Source organism: Marmota monax, unplaced genomic scaffold (assembly GCF_021218885.2).
Source record: "Marmota monax isolate L192 unplaced genomic scaffold, Marmota_monax_Labrador192_F-V1.1 WCK01_AAM20220418_F8-fsc00051, whole genome shotgun sequence".
Taxonomy (NCBI): Eukaryota; Metazoa; Chordata; class Mammalia; order Rodentia; family Sciuridae; genus Marmota; species Marmota monax.
Genome location: NW_026695202.1, coordinates 14,847,275 through 14,873,985, shown reverse-complemented (window position 1 = coordinate 14,873,985; position 26,711 = coordinate 14,847,275). Strand labels below are relative to the sequence as shown.

The following is a 26,711-nucleotide window of genomic DNA, read 5'->3' as shown; positions in this document are numbered from 1 at the left end:
CTGGGAGAGAAGTTGGCCAGGTGATGTGGTGGGTCCTGCTCTGTTGGAGACCCCTTCCTCCTGGTCCCCTTGGAAGGGCCCTTAAAAAAGACAAACGACGGCTGTGCCTCCCCCAGAACTTCTCCTCTGCCCGCAGGAACTGACGTCTCCCCGCCTCATCAAGAGCCACCTCCCCTACCGCTTCCTGCCCTCCGACCTCCACAACGGTGACTCCAAGGTAACCCGCCATACCCTCCTTGTGGGTCATGCCATAGCCGCGCCACCCACTTGCCTGGGCTCCCCTCGGAACCTCAGCCACCTGCATCCTGGGACACAGCCCTTCACCCGTGTTTTAGCTGGCTCTGCCTTTACGGCGGAGCAGTGCGTGTCCCCTGGCAGCTACCGCCCTGTGCCCTTCTCTGCCTCCAGCCTCCCTAGTGTGCTGCGTTCCGAGGCCCGAAGTTCTTGTCGCCAGCCTCACATTGTAACTTTCCTGATCTCTGTTTTAAAGTGGTGTGGAGGACAAAAGGGCAGCCAGTGCTCAGTACTTACCCGGCAAGCACTTCGCGGGCAGGAGCCCATCTCTGGGCAGAGTCCCCGCCCACCCTGGCCTGCGGAGTGGTGTCGGTTCAGAACTTTGTGCAGTCGGCCTGGGAGGGGCCTCTGCTCACCGTGTTCCTCTGCCCACAGGTCATCTACATGGCTCGGAACCCCAAGGACCTGGTGGTGTCCTACTACCAGTTCCACCGCTCGCTGCGGACCATGAGCTACCGGGGCACTTTCCAGGAGTTCTGCCGGAGGTTCATGAACGACAAGCGTATGTGTCCCCTTCGGGGTGCAGTGCCCGGGGTCGGTCACCCCGGAGGGTGCCAGTGCTCACAGCTCCCTGGGAACCTTAGGTGGCCTGTCTCCCGATGGTGGTGGAGCTGCCGGGTGGGCCGCTGGCCGCGTGCTGAGATGCCGGGGCTGGGACGTGGCAGTGGGTCCTGGGACTCTAGAGCCCTGCTCCCCACCACCCTGTTGGCGCTTCCGGGAGCCCCAGTTCAAAACCCCTTCTTCCTGCGTGGGAACCAGACGGGTGGGAACAGAAACAGCAAACCCAGAGGCTACAGTGTCACTACCGCTGGCCATGGGCCCTGGAGAAGGCTGCAGCTAGATGTGACCTTCATGTGGCCTTCGGCTGGACCTCAGGGACAGGCAGGTGATGGGGTAGGCCCCGTGGTGCGACAGTGCCCTGTGTGGAAAGCTGGTGTCCCCAGGGAGCAGGTGTGTAGGGCTAGGGGAGTGGGGCTGTGACCCCACCACGGCTTAGGACAGGGAGAAGCAGCCCTGTCTTCACGGTTTTCCTCTGCCCTCCCTGACCTCGCTTCTCTTCGCTGTCAGGCCACCTGTCCCCTTGGGTGGTAGCAGCAGCTCCTGGTACAGATGCGCTCCCTCCTGCCCAGGCCTCCACAGCACGGGCAGCTTCTTTGGGTATTTGGGGCCAGCAGGTGGCCACCTGGGACTGGGTACCCAGAAGTCTGGAGCCGGGCCCGCTCCCACTGGATTCACCCACCCTGGGCTGTGCTGGACCCCAGGCAGAGAGCACCCTCTCTGTTTGTTCCAGCAGAAGTATCTGGGAGCCCCTTGTGGGGGTTCTGACGAGATCAGGATGAAGCCTGTGACAGAATCCAGGAACATGGAGCCCAGGGCAGCAGGCCTGGAGCGTCCCCAGGCCTGGCTGAGGGCGAGTCCCTCCGAGCCTGCTGCTCACGCATTCAGCTGCTGGAGCCTGAAAGTTCAGAGCGGTTTTGTTTCTTCCCAACGAATCTTTGCTTCAACTACACCTGTGTAGCAGGGTCCCTGCCCGACAGGGTAGGAGGTGGCAGCCCCTGCGCCCCAAGGCCACCTGAGCCTGCCATAGGGCCTCCTTTAGCTTCCCTGGGCCCAGCCTGCCCAGCATCTGAGTAGCGGCTCGCTGAGTGGCCACCCTAGCAACACGCGCTTTGGTCTCAGCACGTAGCCCTGTCCTGTAGAAGCCTGGGGTCAATGCCCCAGTGACAGCCTGCCAAGTTCAGGCCACTGCTCGGCAGAGCAGGCAGAGGCTGTCCCGATGAAGACCTCCCCCATCAGGTGGCAGCCCCACGCACCCAGCTCGAGGCCACGCTGGGTGCTGCACGCCATCGAGTGACTCGGATCCCCAGCTGGTGTGCAACAAGGGCACACAGGTTTTCCCTGGGTTCTAAACAAGTTGGAAACACATGTGCGGGGCATTAAAATGGCACCGTTCCCTGGTAGACAGATGGCAAAGGTCGAGCATCGTGTGAGGGTAAGACAGTCCCTGAGAAAGGCCCCACACGAGGGATTTGTGGCCTGAGATTCCAGGGGTGAGGGTCCCGGCCGGGTGGTATGCAGTGTGGAGGGGCTTTGTTGACGGGCTCCCTGTTTCACAAGGCGGGGATCTGTGGTTGCAGTTGCTGTGACACATGTTCTGGGGGACACTCTGGACCGGGTCACTGACATTCTGGGGAACATGCTGGACAGGGACACCTGCTTGGGGACACAGGACAGGGCCACCATGACACATGCAGTGCAGAGAATGCTCTGGATGGGTCACTGTGAGGTGCAATGTGGAGACTCTGGCAGGGTCACTGAGGGGCAGTGGGGACATTCCTGGGTGGAGACAGTGGTGCATGGTGACTTCCCACCAGTCTTGGGTCTCTGCCCTGCAGAGGGAGGGGAGCTGGGAGGCCCTGTGTGGCGGAGCTCCCTCTCCTGGATCAGCGTGGAATAGCAGGACAGGCTCTCAGCTGCCCCGTGGCTGCCGGACCCAGTCAACTGTGCTGGCTTCTCCGGGGCTTCTGTGCAGCTGCGTGTCCCCAGAGCAGATGTGGGCTCTTCAGAGTTCACACACCTTCTCTCCTGGACAGAAGAGGGTCTCCTCCATCTGTCCTTTTCACAGTCATTTGGCCGTTCCTTCCACCCAGCACCTGCTCAGCCTTGACTCAGTTCCAACTAGTGGCCTAGGTTAGGTGACCAGGTTCCTGCATCCTGTCTCCTGTGACAGTTGATGTCACTGCCCTTTTCCAGGACTCACCTCTTTTTCTGTAGAAGGAGCAGAGGTGGGCCCTGTGTGTCTGCCAGCGTGTGCTGGGCCCGGGGCAGCTGCCCCACCACAGGTGGCCTGGGGCCGGGGTCCAGCTAGGAGGGATCTCTACAGACCCTCCCTCTGCAGCTGCTTCCTGCTGCTTGGTGGGGTCAGGGTTCCTGCCAAGGCTCCCAGGCTGAGCTCTGACATCAGTGCCGTTGGAAGTGCACTGCAGAAACCCGGGGAGGGACAGGTGGGGCAGCTTTCAGGGGCCGTGCACACGGGGATGTACTGTGGCTGGTGCACAGTGGTGCATCCCTCACCCCTCTGGTGCCCGGCCCGGCCCTGCCCAGCCCAGAAGTGCTCGGCCCCTGGGTGGAACCACGGTGTGGGCTGGCTGGGGCTTCTGCCTCTTCAGTCCCCGAGGACCCCTCCAGGACTCCTGTGTTCCCTCAGCACTCAGCCTGCGGCATGGTCTGTGTCCTGTGTCTGAGCCCTCTCTGCTCTACCCCACCAGCGACTCTGACTGGCTCTCTTTCCTTCCCTGGCATCGTCCTCCCTCTGACATGTGCTTGGTGGGGTCGAGGCTCCCAGGCTGGAGTCTCTGTCCCAAGTCCCCACCCCTAGCCAGGTCCCCAGCCTGCAGAGGCAGCGCAGGCACAGGTGTGGCAGGAGAAGCCTGCCTAGAATATGGGGCCCAGGGGCTCCTGGTGGCTTGCCCGCGGGTGACTGTCACCCCTAGAGTTTGCTCTGCCTTTGCTAGTCTGTGTGTGGTGGGGGGGGCGTGGCCTGCATCCCCTCCAGCTGAGCTCACATGTCCTGTGTCCACAGTGGGCTACGGCTCCTGGTTTGAGCACGTGCAGGAGTTCTGGGAGCACCGCATGGATGCCAATGTGCTCTTCCTCAAGTACGAAGACATGCACCGGGTGAGTGCTGGGGACGCCGTGCCTTGGCGTCGCTGCCCGCAGGGGCTGTGGGGTGTGTGGAGCTGGCTCGGGCTGCCTGTGGGACGGGAGTCTGCACTGGGCTGCCCTCCAGGTCTGTCTCCCTGCGTCTGTTTCTTTGGGACCGTTGCCCTCATGCGGCCGGCTCTCCCGCGCCTGCCACGGCCAGCGTCATGTCCCTCGGCTATGTCCCCTTGGGTGGTCGCCAGGCCCCTGCCCGCATGTCTAACTACACCGGCTCCTTGCTCTTCTTCCAATTGTTCTGCCAGCTGCCATTCTGAGGTCTTTATGTGGCTCTACCCCCTCCAGAACGTTCTTCAGATACCCACGTGCCATGCACTCACCTCTGACAGGCACTGCTCTTCTGCCCCTCCCTCCCAGACCCTCCCTGGTCCACTGCAGTTTCCCCAGTGTCTGTTACAGTTGGGGTCTCGGAGGTGGGGAGGGGTTCTGTGGGTCTGTCCGTCATCTGACATGGCAGCTCTCTAAGGTATATGTGGAGCCAGCGCGTGCCCCTCCCAGGTGGACGGCTCTCATCCTTTCACCCTGGGCTCCTGGGGCGAGGGGCTATGTGAGGGTGGGCTGTGCTGTCGCAGCCTGACCTGTGTGCTCCTGACCTCTGCCCCACAGCCCAGTGTGTTCCAGTGGACGCGGCTGCCCCTGGGGCTGGCGGAGAATCTGGGCGGGGTGCGCAGGGCCAGGCGACCAGGCTGAGCAGAGGGGTGCGTTTCCTGTTGTGTTCAGAAGGGTCCCCGTGGTTAGTGGTGGGGATTGGAGCAGGAGGAGGCTGGACTAGAGAGGCCTGTGTGGAACTGGACCTGACCTGGAGTTCTGGAAGGAAACATGGAGGAGGAGGGGGGCCCTGGGTGAAGGTGAGGCGGTCACGTTTGGCTGTGTTGAGTTTGGGGGATGGTGGGACCCCAGTAGATGGCACTGCAGGTGGCTTCTTGGCTTGGGAAGAGGTTGGGCAGAGATTGAGAATTGGCGGGACCAGTCATGTGGTGTCCGTCTGCCTCCCAGAGCCCCTGCCCTCACCTGTCCCTTTCCCCAGTGACTCTGGCCTGGGCCCTATGAATTTGGGGTCAGTGGGCGTCAAGAACCAGGCTGCTGCAGAAGTGGGGTCTGTGTCTGGGTGCTGGGGTCCGCCCCTACAGAGGGCCACCAGCCTGTCCGGGGGAGGCCGCAGAGCAGGGCAGCAGGCTGACAGCCCTCATTCCCTGCTGGATGACCGCACCCCAACCAGGGTTGCAGAGACCAGCAGAAGGCCCCCGCTGCAGAGTCTGAGCCAGTGGTAGGATCTGAGCCGAGTGGGACAGTTTGTGAGGCAGCAGCATGTACTGCTGTAGGGCCTACTCGTGACCCTGGTGTGTGCAGAGAAGGTGTGGTCAGGAGCTGGACAGCTCTGGAAGGAGCAGCCTCGTGAAGCCAGGGGAGAGCAAGGTTAGCGGTGCAATTGGGAACCAGGAAGTGGTGTGTGCGGAGGGTGTGGCTTGGTGACTGGGGCCTGGGCCCTTGGCCGTGGTGGTGACAGGCATGGAGGAGGGCTGCTGGTGGCCTGTGTGAAGCCTGGGTCAGGGGTGTCTGCCGTAAGCTGTACTCCAGTCCAGGTGTCAGGAGAGGATGGGGTGGAGAAGGACTGCGCAGGGAGACGTCCCTTGTCTGGGGCAGGACAGGCAGGAGACACCGTCACCTGGGAGAGCAGAGGAGGGACGGGGTGCAGGTGTGGGCCGCAGCCTGAGCCAAGGCCGGGCCTGATGTCGGTGCAGTGGACAGACAGGGCCAGGCTGTAGGGCCTACTCGTGACAGCAGCTGACAGGACACATAGACAGGTCTAGGGTGAGTGGCAGTAGGATGGGGCCAGGGAGGAGGGCAGGCCGCTGGGCGCCAAGAGAGGAGAGCTAAGTCTGAGGGCTGAATCAGCATGAGGGACAGTGATGAGGGCCAGGTCTGGAATCCCAGGGCCCTGGGCCAGACCACAGCCTTACCGCATACTTACGGGAAGATTCCAGGTGGATCAGGAGCTGCTTGTGAACAGAAACGCGGGAGAGCACCGTGGGCGTGGGGTGGGGAGCGCATCATGCATCGGCACCGCAGCCCCTGGGTCCTCGGCGCACGTGCCCCTGGTCACTGAGGCCCGTGGTCCAGACGGCCTTTGAGGCTCACTTGGCTGGCAGGGAGGAGCCCGTTGTGCATCTGCTGCTGCTGGGGCTTCCCTCAGGTCCCCTCACCGAATCCTGCACACCTCCCGAGTCCTGGTGAGCAGGCCGGCCGCTGGGTCTAGCTGAGCCGAGGAGTCTGAAGCGCCCTCCCTCTTGGGGTGAGGATGGGGTGGTGGTGGGCAGCGAGGACCAAGCGCCACCCCACTACTGGCCTGGACATGGGACATGGGCTGCTCAGGCCCGGGTCGTGGCCCCATCACCCCTGTGGCATGGTGTGTGGCCTCATCTCCATGCAGGGTGCTGCAGGGCCTGCCTGGCAGCCGTCAGCCACTCAGGTAATGTCCACTGTTCCGAGTGCCTTTCCTGAGGAGTAACTTGGGTACAGCAGACCTACAAATCATGGCTCACAGCTTGCCAGCTTCTGCATGTGACCTCAGTGTCACTGCCCAGGTGTTTCCAGAGGGAGCACCATCTGGCCTTCCTCACCCTGGCTTCCTGCATCTGAACCCCTGCAGCGTCCGACTCTTGGGCCCTGTGTGAGTGGCAGGCGTTCATCCTGTCACCCCCGCGGTGTCCGTGTCGGTGTGGACGCTCTGTGGTCTACCATTCAGCCTGGCCCAGCGTTGTAGCCGCTTCCTTTCTGGGGAGGCTGACTAAGGCTGAGGTGTGGCTGCTGCTCTTCAGTGCTCTTGTCATGGGGCCTGTTCCTAGGGAGGGCTTCCTGGGGTGCTGGGCCTGTGTCTGCCAGCTGCTTCTCCCAGTGCCACCGGGGACATGCAGTGGGAGCAGCCACCACCCAGGCTGGCGAGAGAGGACTCCCTCCTGGTGCAGGGAGAGCCCCAGCCCGGCCAGCTGCACACACATCTGCAGGGTGGCTGCTGGCCGGCAGGTTCTTCCTGAAGCTTCTGCTACTCAGAGGTGAGCACTGAAAGCACCTCAGCCACAGACCACCAGGGAGAACAGTGCAAGTTCTTTTGAGCTTAAGTCTAAATGCAGACCTTTGCCCTAGGCTGCTTAAATACCCCTTTCCTGGGCATCGCAGTGCCACTCTGAGCCCATCAGAGTTGAGACCTCCTGCCTGTGCTTGACGGGCAGGGTGTTCTGGCAGAGCCAGTGCCCTCATCTGGTCTTGATGGTCCGTCTGTCAGCTTGGTTTCAGTTGCTGTCATGAAATACCTGAGGCTGGGGATTCTGTCTTAAAAAAATTTGTTTAGCTCATGGTTTATTTACTTGTTTCTGTTTACCTTTTTTGAGATCTCACTAAATTGCCAAGGCTGGCTGTGAACTCGAAGTCCTCCTGCCTCAGCTCCGAGTAGCTGGGATCATGGGTGGGCGCCACTCAGCGCCTAGCTCAGCCTAGCTCAGTTTTGGTGGTTCAAGGGTGAAGCGCCTGCATTGTCGTGGCTCTGAAGGCCTCGTGGCAGTGGTGAGAGGAAGGGCGCATGTGGGAGGACAGGAGACCCGAGAGTTAGGGCTCTGCCCTGCTCATGGGCAATGACCCTTTTGCTAGGACTGATGGGAGTTCTGCCAGAGCTGCTTCGGTTTCTTCTGGGGAGAGCACCCTCGTGACCTGGTTACTTCCTCCTGAGCCCACCTCGTAGCCCCCAGCACTCACTGAGCCCCAAGCTCCCCACACAGGCCTGAGGATGCCCTCAGGCCACCGCAGGTGGCACTTGCAGCCACCAGTTGGCGTGTGGTGGTGCCTCTCCCAGAGCCGAGTTGTGGTCTGGGAGTCCGTGGTCACATGTCAGGGGTCCGTGCTGCTCACTTCTTACTCCAGAAGAGTGACCCCGAGCCCGAGACTGGCCTGTTCTCCCGTGTGTTCAGTGGTTAGGTCGTGCCAGAGCTCTCACTGTGTGCCCAGGACCCCACGTCCCCCTGCCTGCCGCCACCACCTCATGATTTTTAGGCTTTGAGTACCTGGCACTGGGACAGGTGTCCAGGGTGTCACCCCACCCCACCCATGCAGTCGGTCTGCGGGGTGTTCTCACCAGGTGTGGCCAGACACTCCGGACCGGGATCAGGTGGCAAGCTAGTGCCAGCAGTGCTGGGAGTGACCCCGACGCAGGGTGCTGTGACAGGTGCCAGGCCTCTTCCTGCAGCCCACGGTGGCGGGTGCTCCCATCCCTGGTCTCAGGTGGGGAGTGCAGCTGGCAGGGTGAGCCATCGGGGCTGCTGCAGCGGGAGGCTGCCCGACCCCACCGTCCCATGCTCTGCTTCGTACCAGAGCAGCCGCCGGCCTTAGCTGGATGGAGGCCAGCAGAGGTGCCCCGAGTGGACGGATGGCCACACGGGTGCGGCGGCCGAGGCTCCTGCTGATGCTCCAGCAGGCGGTGCCAGGGCAGCCTCCCCAGGATCTCTTCTTCCTCCCTAGAGCTCTGCTCCTTATGGGGGGGACGGGGAGAGGGAGAGAGGGACAGTGGGAGGGAGGAAGAGGGACAGTGAGGGAGGGGGGGACAGTGAGGGAGGGAGGGAGAGGGATAATGAGGGAGGGGAGGGACAGTGAGGGAGGGAGGGAGAGGTGTGCACACAGGTTGGGTGCGGGTGGGTGCTCGCTGCGGTGGAGCCAGGGCCCCAGGGGCCAGGCAGATGCACCACTCTGAGCCACACTGCAGTCCCCACTTTTCCTTTTACATACAGTGCGGGTGGCAGGGCAGGGAGCCCACCCAGCCCTGTGAGGCCGCTGGGTGGGTGCCAGTGCTGCGGGACTCCAGAGGCGTGAGTGCCCCTGCGACATTTAGGGACTTTTCCCTTCCAGGCTGGGCAAAGTCCTGCCAGAGGCCCCGTCTGCTCATCTGCTCTGAGCCTTTGAGAGAGGACGCTGCCTCCAGCGCCCCACAGTCTCCGCCAGGAGCCCATGCTCAGGGTTCTGACTTGCCGTGAGAGGAGGGCAGGGCGCATGTCAGCAGTGTCCCCGTGTGTGGGGTGGGGCGGGGCAGCAGGTCCTGCCTCCTGCTAGTGCCTTCCTCTGGGGAGGCTGGCGGGGGGGCCTACGGGGCCTCTGGTCCTTCTTGGGGTCAGTCTGGGGGCAGGCAGAAGGGACTCGCTCCTTCTTGCAGCTAGCTGAAGGTCACACGTGTTTGGTGCTCAGCAATCTGAAGGACTCCCTTTTGCTTCCCAGGTCCCCGCGGGCATGGGTTTGAGTCACCCCTGCCAGGGGAGAGCAGGGTGCCCGGGCGGCTTCCTGATCTCTTGTTTCCTTCCAGAGGAGGTGGACCTGGGCACTGAGTGAGGACACAGTGGACAGTCCTGAGTGTTACTGGACCGGGGCCACCTGCAGCGGAAGGTGCTGCCCTGATGGCTGCTGTGCTCTGCCCTGTCTTCCAGGACCTGGTGACCATGGTGGAGCAGCTGGCCAGATTCCTGGGTGTGTCCTGTGACAAGGCCCAGCTGGAGTCCCTGAGCGAGCACTGCCACCAGCTGGTGGACCAGTGCTGCAACGCGGAGGCCCTGCCTGTGGGCCGGGGTATGTGTCCCGCCTCCCTGCTCAGGGTCCCCCCTCCCCTCTGTTGCTGCCCTCGGGCTCTGGACCATTCAACAGTGCTTTGCTGGCCTGTGCCATCTGCTTTGCCAGGGCAAGATGTTCACCTGCCAGCCAGTGCCCACTGGTGGCGTGGTGCCTGAGCAGTCAGTGCCGAGCCCACCATTGCTTGGGACCCTTGAGCCGTGTTGCTTGTGGGAGGGCGGCTGCTGGGGTGTTGAGGCCAGATGCTTGCAGACAGGGAGCCTTCCAGAGGGCTGGCATCCAGGGCCCTGCAGAGCAGCCCCCAGGATGGCTTCGGTGCCGGGAAAGGACAAATGTAAGACTGTGGGCGGGCCCCGCAGCCTCCGCCTGGCTGGAAAAGCCCCAAGTCATGCAGAAGCAATTCCCGAGGGAGGAGGCCCTGCCTTCCTTCCTTCACCCAGGGGACACTGTCCCAGTGTCTTTGGGGTACAGGTGGCACAGGTGAGGAGTGACCTAGCCCTGGGGTGAGCAGTGTGATAGGTGTGTGCCCTTGCAGCAGGAGATGGGGAAGGTAGTTCAGGCAGGAGGCCCCCCAAGGCTGCCTGCGTTGCCCCCCCATCCTTAGGGCCATGGGCATCCGACTCTGCTCGGCAGTAGGGAGTTTGGGCATTAAAATCCCCAGGATGAATCCCGGGGTGATGGCCATGGCCACCCAAGCCCCTTACTGGCAAGTATGACTCTCATCCATGTGGGGGTGTAGACCTGAAGCTGGTGGCAGTGTGAACTGGAACTTGCGGGGGACGAGAAGGTTCGAGGGGGACACGGAGCCTCAGGTGGTGTGGGAGGTGCCTGTGGGGAAGATGAGAGCTGGCTGGGTCCCAGCATGGCGGGCTCTGGAGGGAGACCTGGCTCAGCCCTCCAGCGCCCAGAGCTCCCTGTCCTTTGTCTAAAAGGGGCCAGCACCACCAGGGGAGGCCAGAGAGCCAAGCACAAAAGGCCTCCCCAGGAAGGCTGTGGCTCCAGTAGGAGGCAGGGGAGGCAGGTCGTGGGCTGTGCGGTGCCGGGTGCGCCCCCGCCCTGCAGGAAGAAGCCAACCAAACCAAAATGCACCCTGATGTATTCCTGGCTGCATCTTCACGAGTATCTATTATTTGAACTTTGTTTGCTGTTTTCAGTTTTGCATTTGCTGTTTTGTTCTGGCCCTTTGTGTACGTGTGTGTGTGGTGAGCGTGTGGGGACGCCGTGCCCTGGGCTCCTTCTGACTGTGTGCTTGGTCATCGTCTGCCTTGGTTTCGCTTTATTTCAGTTCTGTGGTTTTGTTTCCTTTTAGCACATTGCCTCTTTGCTCAGAAGATCTCCTTGAGCTGGTGAGAGCGCAGGGCTCGGGTAGCCAGCCGCATTGCTTAAATTTGATTCATATCACAGCATAAATTGTCTTGATTCCAAATCCTAAACCAGGTGGGTGATCCTTCAACCAGCGCTCAGCTGCCTCGGCTGAGAAAATAGTCACGGAAAAATGTAACTGTAGAGTGGTTGGTCTAGAAGCTTCTAATTTTGTCCTTTTGGTGCCATTAGAGGGGAGCACGAACAATTTCTTTTATTTTTTTCCTCTCCAATGCTGATAGTTTTTCATTCCCAAAGAGAACACTGCCGTGCGGGGCTTTTGCTCAACACCTGCAAGGCTGCATCTTCCCACCTGAGGTCCTGCCAGGGCAAGGGCACTGCCCATGGCAGAGCTCACAGCAGAGCTTTGCTGGAGACGTCAGGGGCGGAGAGCCGAAGGGTCTGACGGAGCCGGCCAGTCCTTCGGTGTGACTCAGCCAGGGCCCTGTTCCCCCAGGTGGCAGCTCCGAATCCCCACTCGGCACTTCAGAGCCCCCATAACTGTTTGGACCTGACCAGCCTGTTGTCTTTAGCAGACTTTCACCAAGCCTTCATCTGCTAGTGCCCAGCGCCTGCCCAGTGCCTGTCCAACCCCAGCCTTGCCCAGCTGCCCGGCAGAGGTCTGGCTCCCGCCACCAGGTGGAGCGATACTTAGACTTGAGCTGAGGACCTCTCGCATCCTGTCTAATCTCAGAAGCCACTCTGCCCATGAGTGTGTCATTCACTCTGAGTTCCCAGGGCTCTTGAGTGTGCTTCCTCAAACCTCCTGGGCCCGCCAGGAGGGCTTGCTCCTTGCCAAGATATTTCCTGCCTTTTGAATGATTTTTTTCTTCTTTTTCAAATTTTCTAGAGGCAAGTGCTGTCTTGGTGGAGCTGTTGAGCTCTGAGGAGTCACGGTGTCCTGAGGACCCCAACTCCACATGATGCCACAGCGCATGCACCCCACAGGTGGCATTGCTCTCTGGGTGTTTACTAAGCCCCCCTCTGTGCCGCGTGCTGCTACAGGTGCTGGGGAGTCAGCCAGGAACAAGAGGTAGCATCCCTCCTGGCAGGCCTCAGGTCCGTGAGGCTCTCCAGCACAGTACGTGGCAGCAGCTGGCTGGGCCCACTTCACTCCCAGACCCAGAGGAATTTGGTTCCATTTATGTCCTTGCCAATCACAGCAGTTCAAAAACACAGGGGACCCAGCTGGGCTGTAGCTCAGATGGCCCATCCTGCCCCCACAGGCCAAGTTTAGAGGGGTCCAGGAATAGATCTGGAGCCTTCCAGATCCATTTCCAAGGCTTCCTTTGGTCTGCTAGCTGGTCCAGCAGCAGGTGGGTACACACGCTCTGCTCTGCTCTGTTGCAGGGCGGGTCGGGCTGTGGAAGGACATCTTCACCGTCTCCATGAACGAGAAGTTCGATCTTGTGTATAAACAGAAGATGGGGAAGTGCAACCTCACCTTTGACTTTTATTTATAGTAACAGAAACAGCAAACTTGCATGCCCTCAGTACCCAGACGCTCTGCTAGCTAAAAGTCCGTATGCATTCATTTATTCCTTGCTGGACACACTCTGGAAGCAGCGTGTAAACAACGGGAAGAACCCAGCGGAGAACCCGGAGAAGGGTGCGGATGCCCACCAGGCGGCGTCTCGCCCTCAGCATTTGCAGTCTCTGCTGTGTACAAACCTCATGGAGTGCAGTCCTGGTGGCTGTGCCACTTTAAGTGTGGCACCTGCACCATGGGAGGCCAAGTGCCGCCTGTACCACCCTGTGCCACTTCCTGTGTTTTATAGAGCTTTTCACTGGAAGTCTGAATAAATGTCGGTAAACCAAATAGAAGTTCACTTTTGGGGGGAAGCAAGAGTGAGCCACTCCCAAACGGCAGGAAGATCTCAGGGTCGCCTCTAGTCTGGTCGCCTAAGCCACAGCCATTCCGTTCCGCTCTTGCCTAGCCTGCAATGGTGAGAGCGTGTGGTGGGGGGAACCTGCCTGGTTTGGGTGGAGGTGGGTCCTTTGACCCTTTCTGACACCAGGCAGATCCTGTTCTCAGGCCAGAGCAGAGGATTCCATGGAAGTTTCTGTGGGGAAACGTGGCTACGAGGTCAGCAGCGCTCGAAAGCAGTGAGTGGAGGGTCTGCCAGAGAGACCTCGATGCTCTGGAGTCACGTTTGAACTGTAGTCTAACCTTTTGTCCCTGGGGCAATAGCACACCTGTGCTGGCAGTCCGTTTCCCAAAACCCCTGTCTTGCATTCAGCTTGTTCCAGCTGTACGTGAGGCGGAGGGCCGAGGGTCGTGAGCTGGCCTGCAAGTTGAGCTCCCTCACCAGAGGGGTTGGCGAGCCGCCCTTGTCTGTCACCCCACACCTTGGGGTATCTGAGGGAGCAAAGGTGATGTGTCATTGTCCTACCACCTCCTGAATCTTCTGGCCCACATTCAGCTGGAGGTGATGGAGATGTGAGGTGGGCTGCTGCCAGCTGCAGGTGGCGTGCAGCCTGCTACTACAGGGGGCTGCGTGGTCTCTGACTCCCTCTGGGGTTGCTGCTGGGGAAGGGGCTCTGCAGCGGAGGCTGTCTGAAGCAGGTGCAGCGGGAGGCTGGGGGTTCTGTTCCTGCTGGGGCACCTGGCGCTACGCGGAGGTGGTGGCACCTTTTCTGTGCGTCTGGGACAGGCTGCTTTCTGTGAAATTTCATTTCTATTTTTCTATTTTTCGCACTGGGTGGTGTCACCGAGCGCCACCTGGTGTTGCTGTGCTTGCTGCATCTTGAATAAAGACACTTGCCCTGCCTTCTGTCGTGCGTGTGCTGGGGGTGGAGGACGGTCCCTGTGGGTCCTCAGGACTGTGGGACAACAGGAGGGTGAGCCACATAAATGTCCCATTCCCTGAGGTTGATGACAGAGGGAAACCGGCCACCTTGAGACCAGAATCAGGCTGTTTAACTTACGGTTTCCAACGTTTGGCTCCCTGTGTTTTGGCGTATTTTTATGTATTCACAGAGTACAACCCCGTGTGTGTATATAATTAGGATCCCTTTCACCTTTTATAAAGAGGTGGCTGGAGGGAGGAGGGGTTTCCATGCACCTGTGGGGCGGGCCTCCGCCTCTGCAGCCTGCCGGACAGCACTGTGTCCTGGGGTTTGCCAGGGACAGCTAAGCAGTCAGGGTTGCACTGCCCCCCATGAATTCCAAGGCCTCTCCAGGGTCCTTAGCGAAGGGAAGGTGACATTGTTTTTCTTGAGAAAGCGAAAGCTTCCTGGAGAATCCTGTTTACTGTCAGGTGAGTGACTTCCTCCAGGCCACAGGTGAAACCCTCTCTTGTGTCTGGTTGGTTCATTGCGTGTCCCTCCTGCGTTGCCCTGCTGTCTGCCCTGGGGCATGCACCCACCTGAAACACCGCAGGGAGCTCGTGGAGTCCAAAGGCAGTGCGTGGTGGGCTCTCTCCACCCCACACCTGCTCTGCTGATGTCCCCTCATTTCAGGGCGTCTTTTATCCACTAGATACTTGAGCACCTGCTCTGTCTTGGGCCCTGTGCAGAGCAGCAGCAGAGCAGTGGACAGCCCAGCCTCCAGGCCCGTGTGTCCCAGTGGGGAGAGAAGTCAGTCAGACCTGAGGCAAGGTCAGGGTCGAGTGCCAGCAGAGAGCTGGGGAGCAGGCTGTGGAGGAGTGGGAGGCCCCCGCTCAGGGAGCCACTGAGGAGAGCCTGGGTGGCAGCAGTGTGCCCGCCGGCCCCAGGCACTCCTATGGCAGGAGCTCGCTTTGGAAGGGGTTTTGCACTAAAAAGGAAGTCGTGGGTGGTTTGTTTCATAGGAGAGGACACCTGCTTTGCATCTTCCAAGGCTTCCCTGGCTGCCCTGTGAGTCACCTGCGGGGCCGCCCATACTGTGGCGCAGGCAGGCTCAGCATGAAGACATCTCCAGGGTCCCTCCCCACCTGGAAGTCTGGTCTTGGCATTCACGGGTCCTGGGTGTCATCTGCAGTTCCTACCTTGCTGCCTCCGAGTTGTGATGAGGGACATCAGCTGGGCCATGAGGAACCGCGAGGACACAGGTAGAAGCAGGTGTGAGGGTGTTGTGGGCGGCTGGAGGAGTTAGTGTGCTGAGCGCAGCTGGAGTCCAGCAGGGCCTGCTGGGAGGAGCCTGGACAGGCAGAGGGCGAGGGTGCCCAGGTGGCTGCTGTGAAAACAGGCCACTAGGAGCTCGTGTCCGTCAGTGGTTGCCCTTTATTTCACATGCCAGGAAGGTGCTGGGATGTGTCTGGGTGGACGTAGGTGTATGTGTACTTGTGAGTTGGTGCTGCAGTCCTGGGCAGAGCGTGTGACTACAGCCTCCCCAGGCTGGGGCCCTGCTCCGACACTAGGTGTTTGGAGCTTATCCTGTTTTCCCTCCTGGCCCCGTTATTGACCTGAGTGGGGACCAGCATGGGCTCCATGGCATCCCACCGGACGCTCCTCTGACCCAGCAGCATCATGTGCAGGAAGGCAGTCACCTTTGTCCCGTTCACTTTCAGAATGGTCATGACACCACCATGGCCCTTAAACAATGCACAAACCCCTACCCCAGCTGCTCTGCGCCAGCTCCGCCTGGTGGCCAGGGTGCTGCTGCCAGCTCATGGCCTCAGTTCTGTGGTTGAGGAGTGCACAGTGGTGGTCACAGCACTGCAGAGGGACGCCAATCAGCTACAGGCCCTACTGCGCGCTGGCCCCCCCTTCCTGGGCTGGGGATGGAGCTGGTGTTGGAGGAGTCTTGGTGCCTGGGCTCTGTGGCGCCAGCCCTGTTCTCTGGAGTTCTCCCTCCCCACTCGGAACCTTTGAGCTCCTCGGTGCACAGCATGCACTGCAGTACAGGGATGGCACCTTGGTCAGGGTCCAGCCTTGCCCAGCAAGGAATGGCCTCTGATATCCCCAGCAGCCGGATGCACGGTCCCTGGTAAGCTTGCTGCCTCCAGACTCTGCGAAGTCTCTAGTGACCTTGCAGGCACTGTCCCTGCCAGCTGTGTCTCTGCACCTTGGGATGTTCACTTCCTCACGCTGGGCCCCCAGCCCTGCTGCCTCCGCCCGGGGCGAGTCCCTCTCCTTCCCTGGACTGCGGTTCCTCGTGCTCCCTACTGTCCTCTCTTTGTGCCCACCTCGGTGTCCTGTGGCCGTGTCCCTCAATGAACAGCCGTGCTCTGAGAGCAGCAAAGGTTCTGTCTTCCTAGGTCAGAGGTGGGCACCTGGTCAGTGACTAGTGAGTGAAAGGCTACTTCAACTGCCAGTGCCGCTCTTTCCCTTCAGGAAGCTGCCCACCTTGCACCTTCCGACCACTGCAGCGGGCTGGCTGGTGGAGGCTGCATCTTCTGGGCCGTCACCGGATGACCCCATGCCCTGGCCCCAGTTCTGAGCGTCTGTTCCTTTACTGTCCGTGCCATGGACCCTGCTTGCTCCTGAGGTGCAGCCTGGAAGTCGCTGGCTGCATGGACCCTGCTTGCTCCTGAGGTGCAGCCTGGAAGTCGCCGGCTGCATGGACCCAGGCTGGATTGCAGGGGGCTGTTCCTGGTGCTCCCCTTCCCACCTCTCCTCTGCCTCTTCCCTTAAGCTGAGGCACGTGGTGCCTATGAAGCTGCCGGCGTCCCTCCTTGGTCACGCCTGTCTCCTTTCTTCATCTCTTGGCATTTACTGAGCACCTACTCTGTGAGGCCTGGTGCTGGGTGCTGGGGACCCACCCTTCTATTCCATGGGCTCTGCTCTGCGTCATCACCCACACCAGTATGGAAAAGGGCCTGGTGGGGAGCAGAGGTGGCTGTGAAGTCTAGGTGCTGGAACTGGGCAAGGCGCCTGCCCTCCCAGCCTGGGCCTCAGTTTGTTCACTGTAGTCTTGTAGTCTGTTTATGGCTGAGGGACTGTCCCCACCAGGAATGGTGGAGAGTGACCTCTGCAGAGACTGGGAGCAGACAACCTCAGGGCTGCAGAAAGGCTGCTTATGTGAGAAACCCAGTGGGAGCTGGGTCTAAAAACAGGGCAGGAAGCGGAGGGTGCGTGCAGGGGCATGGACAGAAATACAGCAGGCCATGCCAGGGCAGGCAGCCTCGCCCAGTCCCCACTGCAGTTCCAGGTCCAGCTCTGTCCACGTCCAGGAATTCAAGCAGGGTCCTTTCATCCCAAGGTGAAGAGGTCTCAGCCCAGAGCCTTGGGAGACTCCTTTGTGTGGTCAGATTGCCTACCGACCAGCTCCACAGAGGAGCTAATGAAGCCAGTGACTTTGTAGCTGAGGGACAGGCCAGCAAAAGAATCAGTCGCAGAAGCACCTGCCACACAGATTGGCCTGCAGTTCCCATCTCCAAGGCGTGCTAAGCTCTTGCCAAATCTGTACATCAAATGACAATTTGATTCGCACACTTGGATTCCTGCGTGCTAGTTGGCATGGAGCGTCTGAGCTGCAGTCCTTAAATCTGTCTCCTGCCACGAGGATAGGAGCCTGTGCTTATTAAAAGCAGTTTGGTTTTTTTTAAACCAAAGAATGCTAAGTGTGTCTGAAAAATAAAAACCAACCAGAAAATGCATTGTATCTTTTTTGAAGTTGTCATCTTTACATATATGCATGGTTTCGGGCACCAGCTGGGAACAGGAGTCTGAGAATATTGTGAGCAAGGCCATCTCTGCAGAAGGACCACTCCCTCCGTGTCACCAGGGACTTGATTCGTCTGTACGTCCTCAGAAGACTTCAGTGAATGGCCCAATCGCCAGTCTCAGCCCCGCCTTTGTACTTTGTAGTACATTCTGTTTCCGGGTGTTGGGGGGAGTATCTTTCAGATGCCATTGGCAGCTCAGAGTCCATCTCTGTGCTCTTGTGCCCACCATGCCCCACCTGGGCTACTGTTCCCTGACTTAACCCAGCTTCCACTGATTCAGCTTTGAGCTGGGTACAAAGTGTGAGGGCTGCAAGCTCCACTGTTGGTCAATACTGCACCTCCCATCACATAACCGGGACCCAGTGACCGACTGCAGAAGCATCAGAGGAGGGCCATGAGCATGCCTTTCACTTTCCCTGGGGTCAAGACGTTGGCACAGAGGCCTTGGTCAGTGGAGTCTTGGCAGGACATTCCTGCTGCCTGCTGGATCCAGCTCAGTGGGGTCATATTGGTAGCACTCGGATGCCAGCGTCCCTGACCCTGAAAGCACTTCATCTGGTACTTGCCCTTTGGCCCCGCCCACACCAAGGCCCTGGCTCTTGTGTCAGCCTCCCTGACTTTGGTGGCTCCTACACTGTCTTGGAGTCCCCTGCTGCTGCTTTTTGTTGCTTGGCATTTATTCCAGGGCCTCAAGAATGCTAAGCACGTGCTCTGCTCGGAGCAGATCCCTGGCCTCTGCATTCCCAGTGCTGTAGGTCCACGTCCCCATCTTGTGTTCACCTTAAAGTTCACACTGAGGCTGCATTTTTACCTAAGACCTTAGGCAGTCACCAAATGTGGTAGACTGGCTGATTTCCAGTGGTTAGCGACCACCTCTGCCCTGGGTCCTACCACACTTGGGACCCTCCAGAGGAGGGAGAGGCTGAGGCTTCCTTCCCCAGAGAGGGTGACTGCATGCCCATGCCCATCGTGAGATGAGGCGCAGCAGCTCGCCTTTCTCTGTGTAGCGTGCCAGGACTTGGATCCTGGGATTCTGAGAGTCCCCAGTCACGGGATATTGCTTTACATTTGTTAGCTGTCTTCCTTTCCAGGGTAGATGTTTTCAGCCCCAGTAGACCATAAGCAGGGGCAGCACCTCCTTTGTCACTCTCCCCACTCTGTGCTTAGTGCAGCACCCTGCTCCTGTCAGGTAATCAATAGACGCTTGTTACCTAACTAAAGGCAAATTAAATGCTAAACAGCACTAATTGCAAGCTGTTGCAAGATCCTGGCTCTCGGTAAAGAGAATTACTTGTGATTGCCAGGGGTTTGCTTGTGGCCCAGGTGTACGAAACATGAAATTGTTCTTTTCTAACTGCTTCTCTGTTCAGAGGGAGGGCCATTCTTCTAAGATGGCTGCAAGACAATGTTGTTGAGAGGGCAGGACTCATTGAAACTCAAAATTTCTGTATTCTACACTGTGGAATCTTGTTCAGGAGCAAGATAAGTGGATTTTTTATTCCATTTCCATGAAAGGAGACAACTAGCAGCTATAAGGGAAATCAAGAGCTTAATAGTATATTAGTGCATTAAGGGGTGGAAGTTTCTACGGGACTGTGCTGAGCTGGTGTCGAGTCTCTCTGAACGTGGGATCCTAGAATAGACACTGAAATGGCCCGTTTACAAATGGTGATCAATTACTTATAGTGACAAATGAACAGTGCAGTTTTGTTTCTGGCTGGCTGGAAGCGAGCAGCTGCCTCTGTCAAGGTACACATCCGAGGGAGGAAGCATCTATTTTAGTAAAGAAAAAATAACGACAATAGCTTTTCCAAGACAGCTACTTATACCTCATTTATTTTTATTTAATTTCTCTTCCCCTGAGGATAGCTAGGCAGCTCTTATGAGGCAGCAGAAGGAACGGCAGTCAGAATTCCCACAGGTGCTCTGGGCAGCGTGCACCTGGCCAGTGCTTGCTCTTCTGTCTCTTTTTATTAACAGATGTGGGGGAGGCTGGTCCCTCAGGTCTCAGGTCAGTCAGTCCCTGCTGCTCACACACACAGGCATAACCTCTGTTTGGAGCATCAGCAGTGATGACTGATAGTCACATGCTTCACCTTATTGCCCCATCTCCAGGTGCACAGAACTGTGGTGAAAAGCCACTCAGGACTCAGCCCCACGGGGTGAACAGAGGGTCACTGCCATGCACTTCTCCAAGACCCCAGCTTTGTCTCCATCCATGAGGGAATGGGCTGTCTGCTGGCAATCCTAAGTGTAAATATATTTTCTCCTGTTCCTCACAGTTGCTTTTCAAGATCATCAAAGGTCTTGGGCAGCAGATCTATGCAGTGGGTAGGAGGAGTGGAGATTGTGTTCAGGAAGCAAGTGACTCACTTGGCTCATTTAAGTGATGCAGATGGGTATCCTGGAGAGGACAGGAAGCACCCCCAAGATCCAGGGTTCCCTGGGAAAGCAGACCCACTGCAGGGCACCCAAGGCACTGCGAAAGCTGTTCCTTCAAAGCAACAATCCCTGAAGACTGTCCCTTGCAGCCACTGTCACATTACAGAACTCTGGGCTGTTTGAACAAAGATCAAACCTACTTTAATAGAGACTATGGTTTCATCAGGATACAAGTAAGATGGATTTAGGATCTTGTAAAAACAAAAACAAAAACAAAAACTAACTCTTCTCATGGAAGTGAGAAATTCCCAGCAGCAAGGAAATCCTTCAGAGTGAAGACGCTCTTCAAACACACAAAAGCATCCGTGGTAACCCTTGTGACAGCCTTGTCTAGTCAGTCCTTTGAATACAGTCATCTGCCTTTTCACTCTGGGGTTGCATCTTAAGACCCCCAGTGATTCTGGAAACTGAGGATTGGACTGAACCCTATATGTGCCTATAGTTTTCTTTTTTTCCCTAACATATGTACCCATGGGAAAAGTTCAATTTAAAAAATATACACAGTAAAGAAATTAATGACATGGGGCTGGGATTGTGGCTCAGCGGTAGAGCGCTCGCCTAGCACGGGTGGGACCTGGGTTCAATCCTCAGCACCACATAAAAATAAAGGCATTGTGTTGTGTCCATCTACACCTAAAAAATAAAAAAAAAAAAAAAGAAATTAATGACAATCACTAATAATAAAACAGAATAATTATAAAAGTTATGTAAGTATGCTCTCAGTCTCAGAGTATCTTTAATTTTTTAATGATACTGGGAATTGAACCCAGGGTCTTGCACACGCTAGGGAAGCACTCTAGCCCTGAGCTGCACCTCAACCTTTTATAAAAATATTGAGACAGGGTCATGCTTAGCTGCCCAGGCTGGCCTTGAACTTGGGATCCTCCTGCCTTAGCCTTGGAGTAGCTGGGATTACAGGGGTGCACCTGGCTCAGAACACCTTATTGTACTGTCCTTATCCTTGTTCTTACTATGCCTGTGATGAAGTGAATGACGTAGGTGCTGTGATGTAGTGTTAGGCTACTATGTGAAGGTTAGCTGGACACAAGCACTGAGAGACTGTTAATCTGATAACCGAGACCGGTATGTAGTTGGCTAACGGGTGGATGGTATATACAGTGTGGATACCCTGGACAAGATGATTCACATCCTGGACAGGGTGGGGCAGGATGGCACATGATTTCATAACCCTACCCAGAATAGGGTGCAGTTTAAAATTCATGAATTGTTTATTTCTGATATTTTCCATGTAATATTTTGGGACCATGGTTGACCCTAATGTAACTGAAATCAGAGAAAGCAGGGAGGACTACTGTACATGGATTCAAAGAAATAAGGAAGGATTTCGAGTTTCCTGATTGGTAGCTACACTGGCCCAGATGTACACTGCTCTGCTTCCCTGCTGATTTCAGGTCAGTTCAAAAGACACTAAGTCCCTACTAAAATATTGTTTGCTCACATAGCCAGATTATCAGTTTTCATCTAAAATTCTCTCAGAAGAATACTGTTAAAACTAGAATCCTTTCAAAGACTCCCACATAAAGGCCTGTTCTCATACTTACTTTATTCTGAACAACAAATAACCCTCACTTTTTTTGTTTGTGTATTTATTTTAACTATCTGGATATGAATTGGAGTACACCTTGCGGAGGAGACAGAAGAAGGACAGAGGGGGAGGAAGGGACTGATTTAACACAGACTGAGTGAATTCCTAGTGCCATGTCATTATTTTTTTTTCTGATGTTGGACATATTAGATGTTATTTTAAATAGCTCTTCTAAAGTGAACTTTAAAAAACAATATAGTGGGGCTGGGGTTGTGGCTCAGTGGTAGAGCGCTCGCCTAGCACGTGCAAGGCCCTCGGTATGATCCTCAGCACCATAAAAAAAATAAATAAAATCAAGGTATTGCATCTAACTATAACTAAAAAATAAAATTTAAAAAAAGCTAAAAAATACAGTGGAGATAACCCTTGAGATTATAAATAGCCACAGGATTTTTTTTTTTAAACACAACTGTTCCAACGTTATGTGAATAGTCCTTATAACTGACAGTCACAGAAGAGGAGAATATGAGACAGAAGCAACATTTGAAGAGATAATGGTCAAGAATTTTCTAAAACTGATGAAAGACATGAGGCCACATATTCAAACCCAAGCAAAATAAAGACAAAACCACACATAGGCCCACCTTTAAAACTCCAGAGAAAAGAAAGACACATTCCTTCCGAAGACAGAAGACTTGGCAAACTCAAGGACGAAAGCCAGCTATAACTAAACAGCATCATTAAAATGCTGAATGAGAATAACTGCCAACCTAGAGTCTATATTCAGCAAAAACATCTTTTAACAAGGACAGTGAATAAATGCATTTTCATATGAATAAAAACTGAATTGATTCCTTGGCAGCAGATTCACAACTAAACAACTTTTATTGTGTCCTCTCTCTGGAAAAGAACGAACAGGAACAACAACAGAAAGAAGAGATGGAGAATTTCAACAGCTGTACAAACCTGACCTAACTTGAAAACCCAACAACTTGACAACTCCAAAATGCACACTATTTTCAAGTGCACGTAAAGTAGTTCCTAGAACTGATCATATGGTGAACCATAAATGAGTCTCAACAAATTTCAGCAGATAAAATCTTAAAGTTCTCTGACCACAATGGACATGAGCTAAAAAACTGACAACAAAAATATGGCTGGAAAATCCCCCAAATGTATATAAATTAAGACAGTTCTATACAGCCATAGGCCAAAAAGATGGAAATTAAAACAAGGTTTTTAACTGAATGCTCCAGATCAGTCTATGACAATGCAGCCACAACAGTGCGTGGGGTAGGGGGTCCTTTATAGCTTTGAACACCTGACTTAGAAAAGAAAAAAGGCTGAAAGTCAGTGATTTCAATATTCATATCATAATGGCAGGAAGAGAAGAGCAGATTATGCCCAAAAGAAATAAGGAAGTAAAAAAGAGCAAAAAATCAATGAGAGGAAAATGAGTAGGAGATCTATTTGAAAATCTACAGACAAACCATTAACAGGAAGGAAGGAAGCGATGTCACTGCAGATCCAGGGTGACTGACAGTCCTGGTTTTGGCACTAAAGACTATGTACTAGGAAACCCTTCATTTCCTGGCAAACAGAACAGTTGGTCACCCAGATCCACCAGACCTGGTGCTAAGAGGGTGTTGAAAACAGTGTTAGGCCAACATGCTTGACAACTGAGATGAAGTGGACAGATTCTCTGGAAAGCACAAGTTATCCAGGGAGACACAAGGAGACACAAACAAAACTTGAATCAATTTTTCGGCACTTCATACAAAGAAGACCCCAGGACCAAATGCCTTTGCCAGTCAAAATTTCTAAACATTTAAAGAAAACAAATTAACACAGTATTACAAAAACTGAGAGAACAAAAAAAAAAAAAAAAAAAAAAAGAAAGCACTCCTCAGTGTGCCCTGTGCGGTGAGGATAACCTCAGTGCTAAAACTTGATAAGGACGTTACAAAAAGGGAAAATGCTGGTCAGTCTCTCCCATGAGAAAACCTAGGACTTAAACCTTTTCTGTAAAGGGACCTGAGAGTAAAATTTTTGTCCTTGTAGGTCATTCGATCTCTGTGACAACTCAGCTCTGCCACTGTGATGCAGAAGCAGCTATAGGCACAACATGAATGTGTGAGCATGGCTGAGCGTCTAACAAGACTTTGGGACCAATAAACAGACAAGTGGCCAAAACAATATTAGCTAATTTAATCCAGTGGTATATAAAATAGTTATTCTAGGAATTCAAAGTCATCTGAATGATAAAAAATTATCACATTAACAGAATGAAGAAGAAAAAACATTGGGTCATTTCAGCAAATGTAGAAAAATCGGTAAAATTCAAACAGTTTTTACAATTTTTTTTTTTTTGGTACTAGGGATCAAACCCAAAGGCACTTTACCACTGAGCCACATCCAAGCACTTTTTTTTTTTTTTTTTTAGACAGGGTCTCTCTATGTTGCTGAGGCTGGCCCTAAACTTGCAATACTCCTGCCTCAGGGTCCCAAATAACTGATATTACAGGCGTGCACCACCATGCCCAGTTATAAATAAAAATTCTAAGTAAACTAAGACTGGAAGGGAACTTTCTGAATTTGATGAGAGATATCTATAAAAACATCAAACAAAAACTCCTACACCCCAAAGGAAACAACATATCATGTGGTGAAATATTTGAAGCAGCTGAGGAGAGAATGGGGTCTGCCCTATCACCTCTCACACTGTGCTGGAGATCTAGTGCAACGAGGCTTTTTAAAAATATAAGGATTATAAAATAAAAAATAAAAGTTATTATTTGCAGATGATAAGACTGGGTAAGTCTGAAAGTACAAAGCTTATTAATTAAAATTAATGAATTTATCAATCATGGGATATAAAATCAGCATACAAAATCAATCACATATCTATATTATATGCTAGCAATGCCTAATTGGATTAGGAATTTTAAAAAATCAATACACTTCATGAACATAAAAACTAGGAGAGGGAGCCAGGTGCAGTGGCACACACCTGTGATCCCAGTAGCTCGAGAAACTGAGGCAGGAGGATGGTGAGTTCAAAGCTAGCCTCAGCAGCTTATTAAGGCCTTATGCAACTCAGTGAGACCCTGTCTCTAATACTTAAAAACAGGCTGTGGATGTGGCTCAGTGATTAAGCACCCCTGGGTTCAATCCCTGGGACCAAAAAAAAAAAAAACTGGAGAGTGAAAAGAATGGAAGAAAATGTTTACAAATTATATAGTTGATAAGGATTTAATATCCAGATTATATAAACAACTCCTGCAACTTAGCAAAAGGACAAACAGCCTCATTTAAAAATGGATAAAAGACTTGAATAGACATTTAAATGACCAATAAGCAAATGAAAAGAGAGATGTTCAGCATCATTAGTCATTGCGGAATGCAAATCAAACCACACTGAAATACCACTTCATACTAACCAAAATCTCAAAGCCCAAACTGAAAGACAGTAGTGAAATTGGAACCCTCATCGGTTGCTGGTGGGAATGTGAAGGGATACAGCTGCTGTAGAGAACTGTCTAGTGGGTCCTCAAAGGGGAACATTTAGGATTACAGGACCCAGCGATTCCACTTAGTAATACAGAGATACTTGTGAGCTGGTGTTCATAGTGGTATTATTGACTGCAGCCAAAAGGTGGAAACAACGCAACCATCTATCAAGAAATGAATGGATAAACAGCATGTGTTACTCCCCAAGGCTTTAACTTTCTGTATTTTCTGGTGCTCTGACATCTGGGGCCTTGCTAACAAAGGAGCAGCTGCCCCTCCTGGGCTTGGCCAAATCCTAGAAGGTCCGGTTTTCATATGAAAACTACCCCATCCCAGTGCACACCCAGACTACCTCCTTTCTGGAGCTCTTACCCTCAGGGCTGCCACTCTCTCTCTAAGGCCAGGTTCCTGCCCCAGTGCTCTAGAGCTCTCCTTAACTAGCCAAGGCTAACCTGCCAGCTTCCTTTCCTCATCTCTCCTCACCCTTCTGCCTCCTGACTCGGGTGCTTCCCCAGGTGGCCTTGTGTAGCATGCTATGCCTCCTGTTTCTGGGGACATGTAAGTCTAAATCTCTTCCTTCATATCAGTCATCTCAAATCATTTTAAAATACAGAGAGGAATGTAGAGACGACCCAAGATAATATTATTCCTATAATAGTAATTAAGACAATATGATATTGGACAACGACAATAAATCTATAAACAAAATAAATACTTGCACAGATTTTTTATGTTTTAAAATTTGGAAATAATTTCAAACTTTCCAAAACATTTTGGAATATGATTTGTACACAACACCTGTATGCCTTTAAGGGCTGAATTGTGTCGTCCAGCTCCCATTCATACGTTGGAGCCCTAACTTCGCGGTCTCAGCATGCAACCATATCCAGAGACAAAGCCGCAAGGAGGAAATTAACAAGAGGTCACTAGAGTCGCCCTAATGCAGCAGACTGGTGTTAGGACAAGAGCAGGTCCTAACACAGGGGCCATGGACAAGCCAACCAGAGAGGCCTGGGAAGAAACCAGCCCGAGCTGGCCAGCTGGGTGCCTTCAAACTGGCTCCGTGCTTCGTGGCCACAGCGACCGCGGGAGGACAGCGAGGTCATCAAGAACGGTCCTGGTGGCCGTCCGACCGTGTCCTAAGACCTCATAGCGCGACGGCGCGGATGCAGCTGGGGCGCGCGGCCCACATGGGGCCCCCGCAAGCCCGGAGGCGGGGACGCGGCGGTGGCCGCTGAGGACGCCACTAACAGAAGTGGGGCAGGGCGGGGACGCGGGCGGCTTCACTGTGCGGCGCAGGGGCCCCGGGTGACAGCGGGGTGCTGGAGGGCAACGGCGCTCGGCGGGGAACACGCGTGACAACTAGCAGGAACCGGGCGCTAGGAGCCTCGCCTCTGCCCCACGAGACTGCGCTTCGTTTGTAGCAGACGAAGACTCCGCAGCTCAGAGAAGGAAACTCGCTACCCCAGGCCACACGGCCCTACGCAGTTCGCTGTGACCGGGCCTCACCTGACGAGAAAGCCCACGTAACAGAAACCCGCTGCCAAGATGCCGGTCGCCCGCTTTCCACTTCCCCAGGAACGGAACTTCCGGCGGAAGTTCTTTCGGAGGCGGATCCGCCACCCTGGCCCCGCCCCCTTCGCCTC

General features: G+C 54.9%; 1 protein-coding gene and 1 long non-coding RNA gene across 4 annotated transcripts in view; one reads left to right on the top strand and one right to left on the bottom strand.

Annotated features, from left to right (window-relative positions):
* Sult4a1 (sulfotransferase family 4A member 1) overlaps positions 1 to 17,491 on the top strand; it is a 28,046-nt gene extending 10,555 nt beyond the window's left edge. The window contains exons 3-8 of one of the 3 annotated variants that reach the window (XR_009225401.1): positions 137 to 217; positions 670 to 796; positions 3,878 to 3,972; positions 9,477 to 9,615; positions 12,328 to 15,008; positions 16,234 to 17,491. Coding sequence is in view for 1 of the 3 variants with exons in the window: in XM_046429659.2 (XP_046285615.1) it covers positions 137 to 217; positions 670 to 796; positions 3,878 to 3,972; positions 9,477 to 9,615; positions 12,328 to 12,440 (555 nt within the window). In the remaining 2 variants the exon portion in view is untranslated. Of the gene's footprint in view, positions 1 to 136; positions 218 to 669; positions 797 to 3,877; positions 3,973 to 9,476; positions 9,616 to 10,924; positions 11,053 to 12,327 lie in introns of all 3 variants that reach the window. The other 2 variants (XR_006848616.2, XM_046429659.2) reach the window with 2 other exon arrangements.
* A 1,882-nt stretch (positions 17,492 to 19,373) lies between these two features.
* LOC124082963 (uncharacterized) lies at positions 19,374 to 26,667 on the bottom strand. Its single transcript, XR_009225402.1, has 2 exons — positions 26,575 to 26,667; positions 19,374 to 20,642 (listed from the first exon to the last, which is right to left on the bottom strand). It is a non-coding gene; the product is annotated as an uncharacterized LOC124082963 (long non-coding RNA).
* Between the last annotated feature and the right edge of the window lie 44 nt (positions 26,668 to 26,711).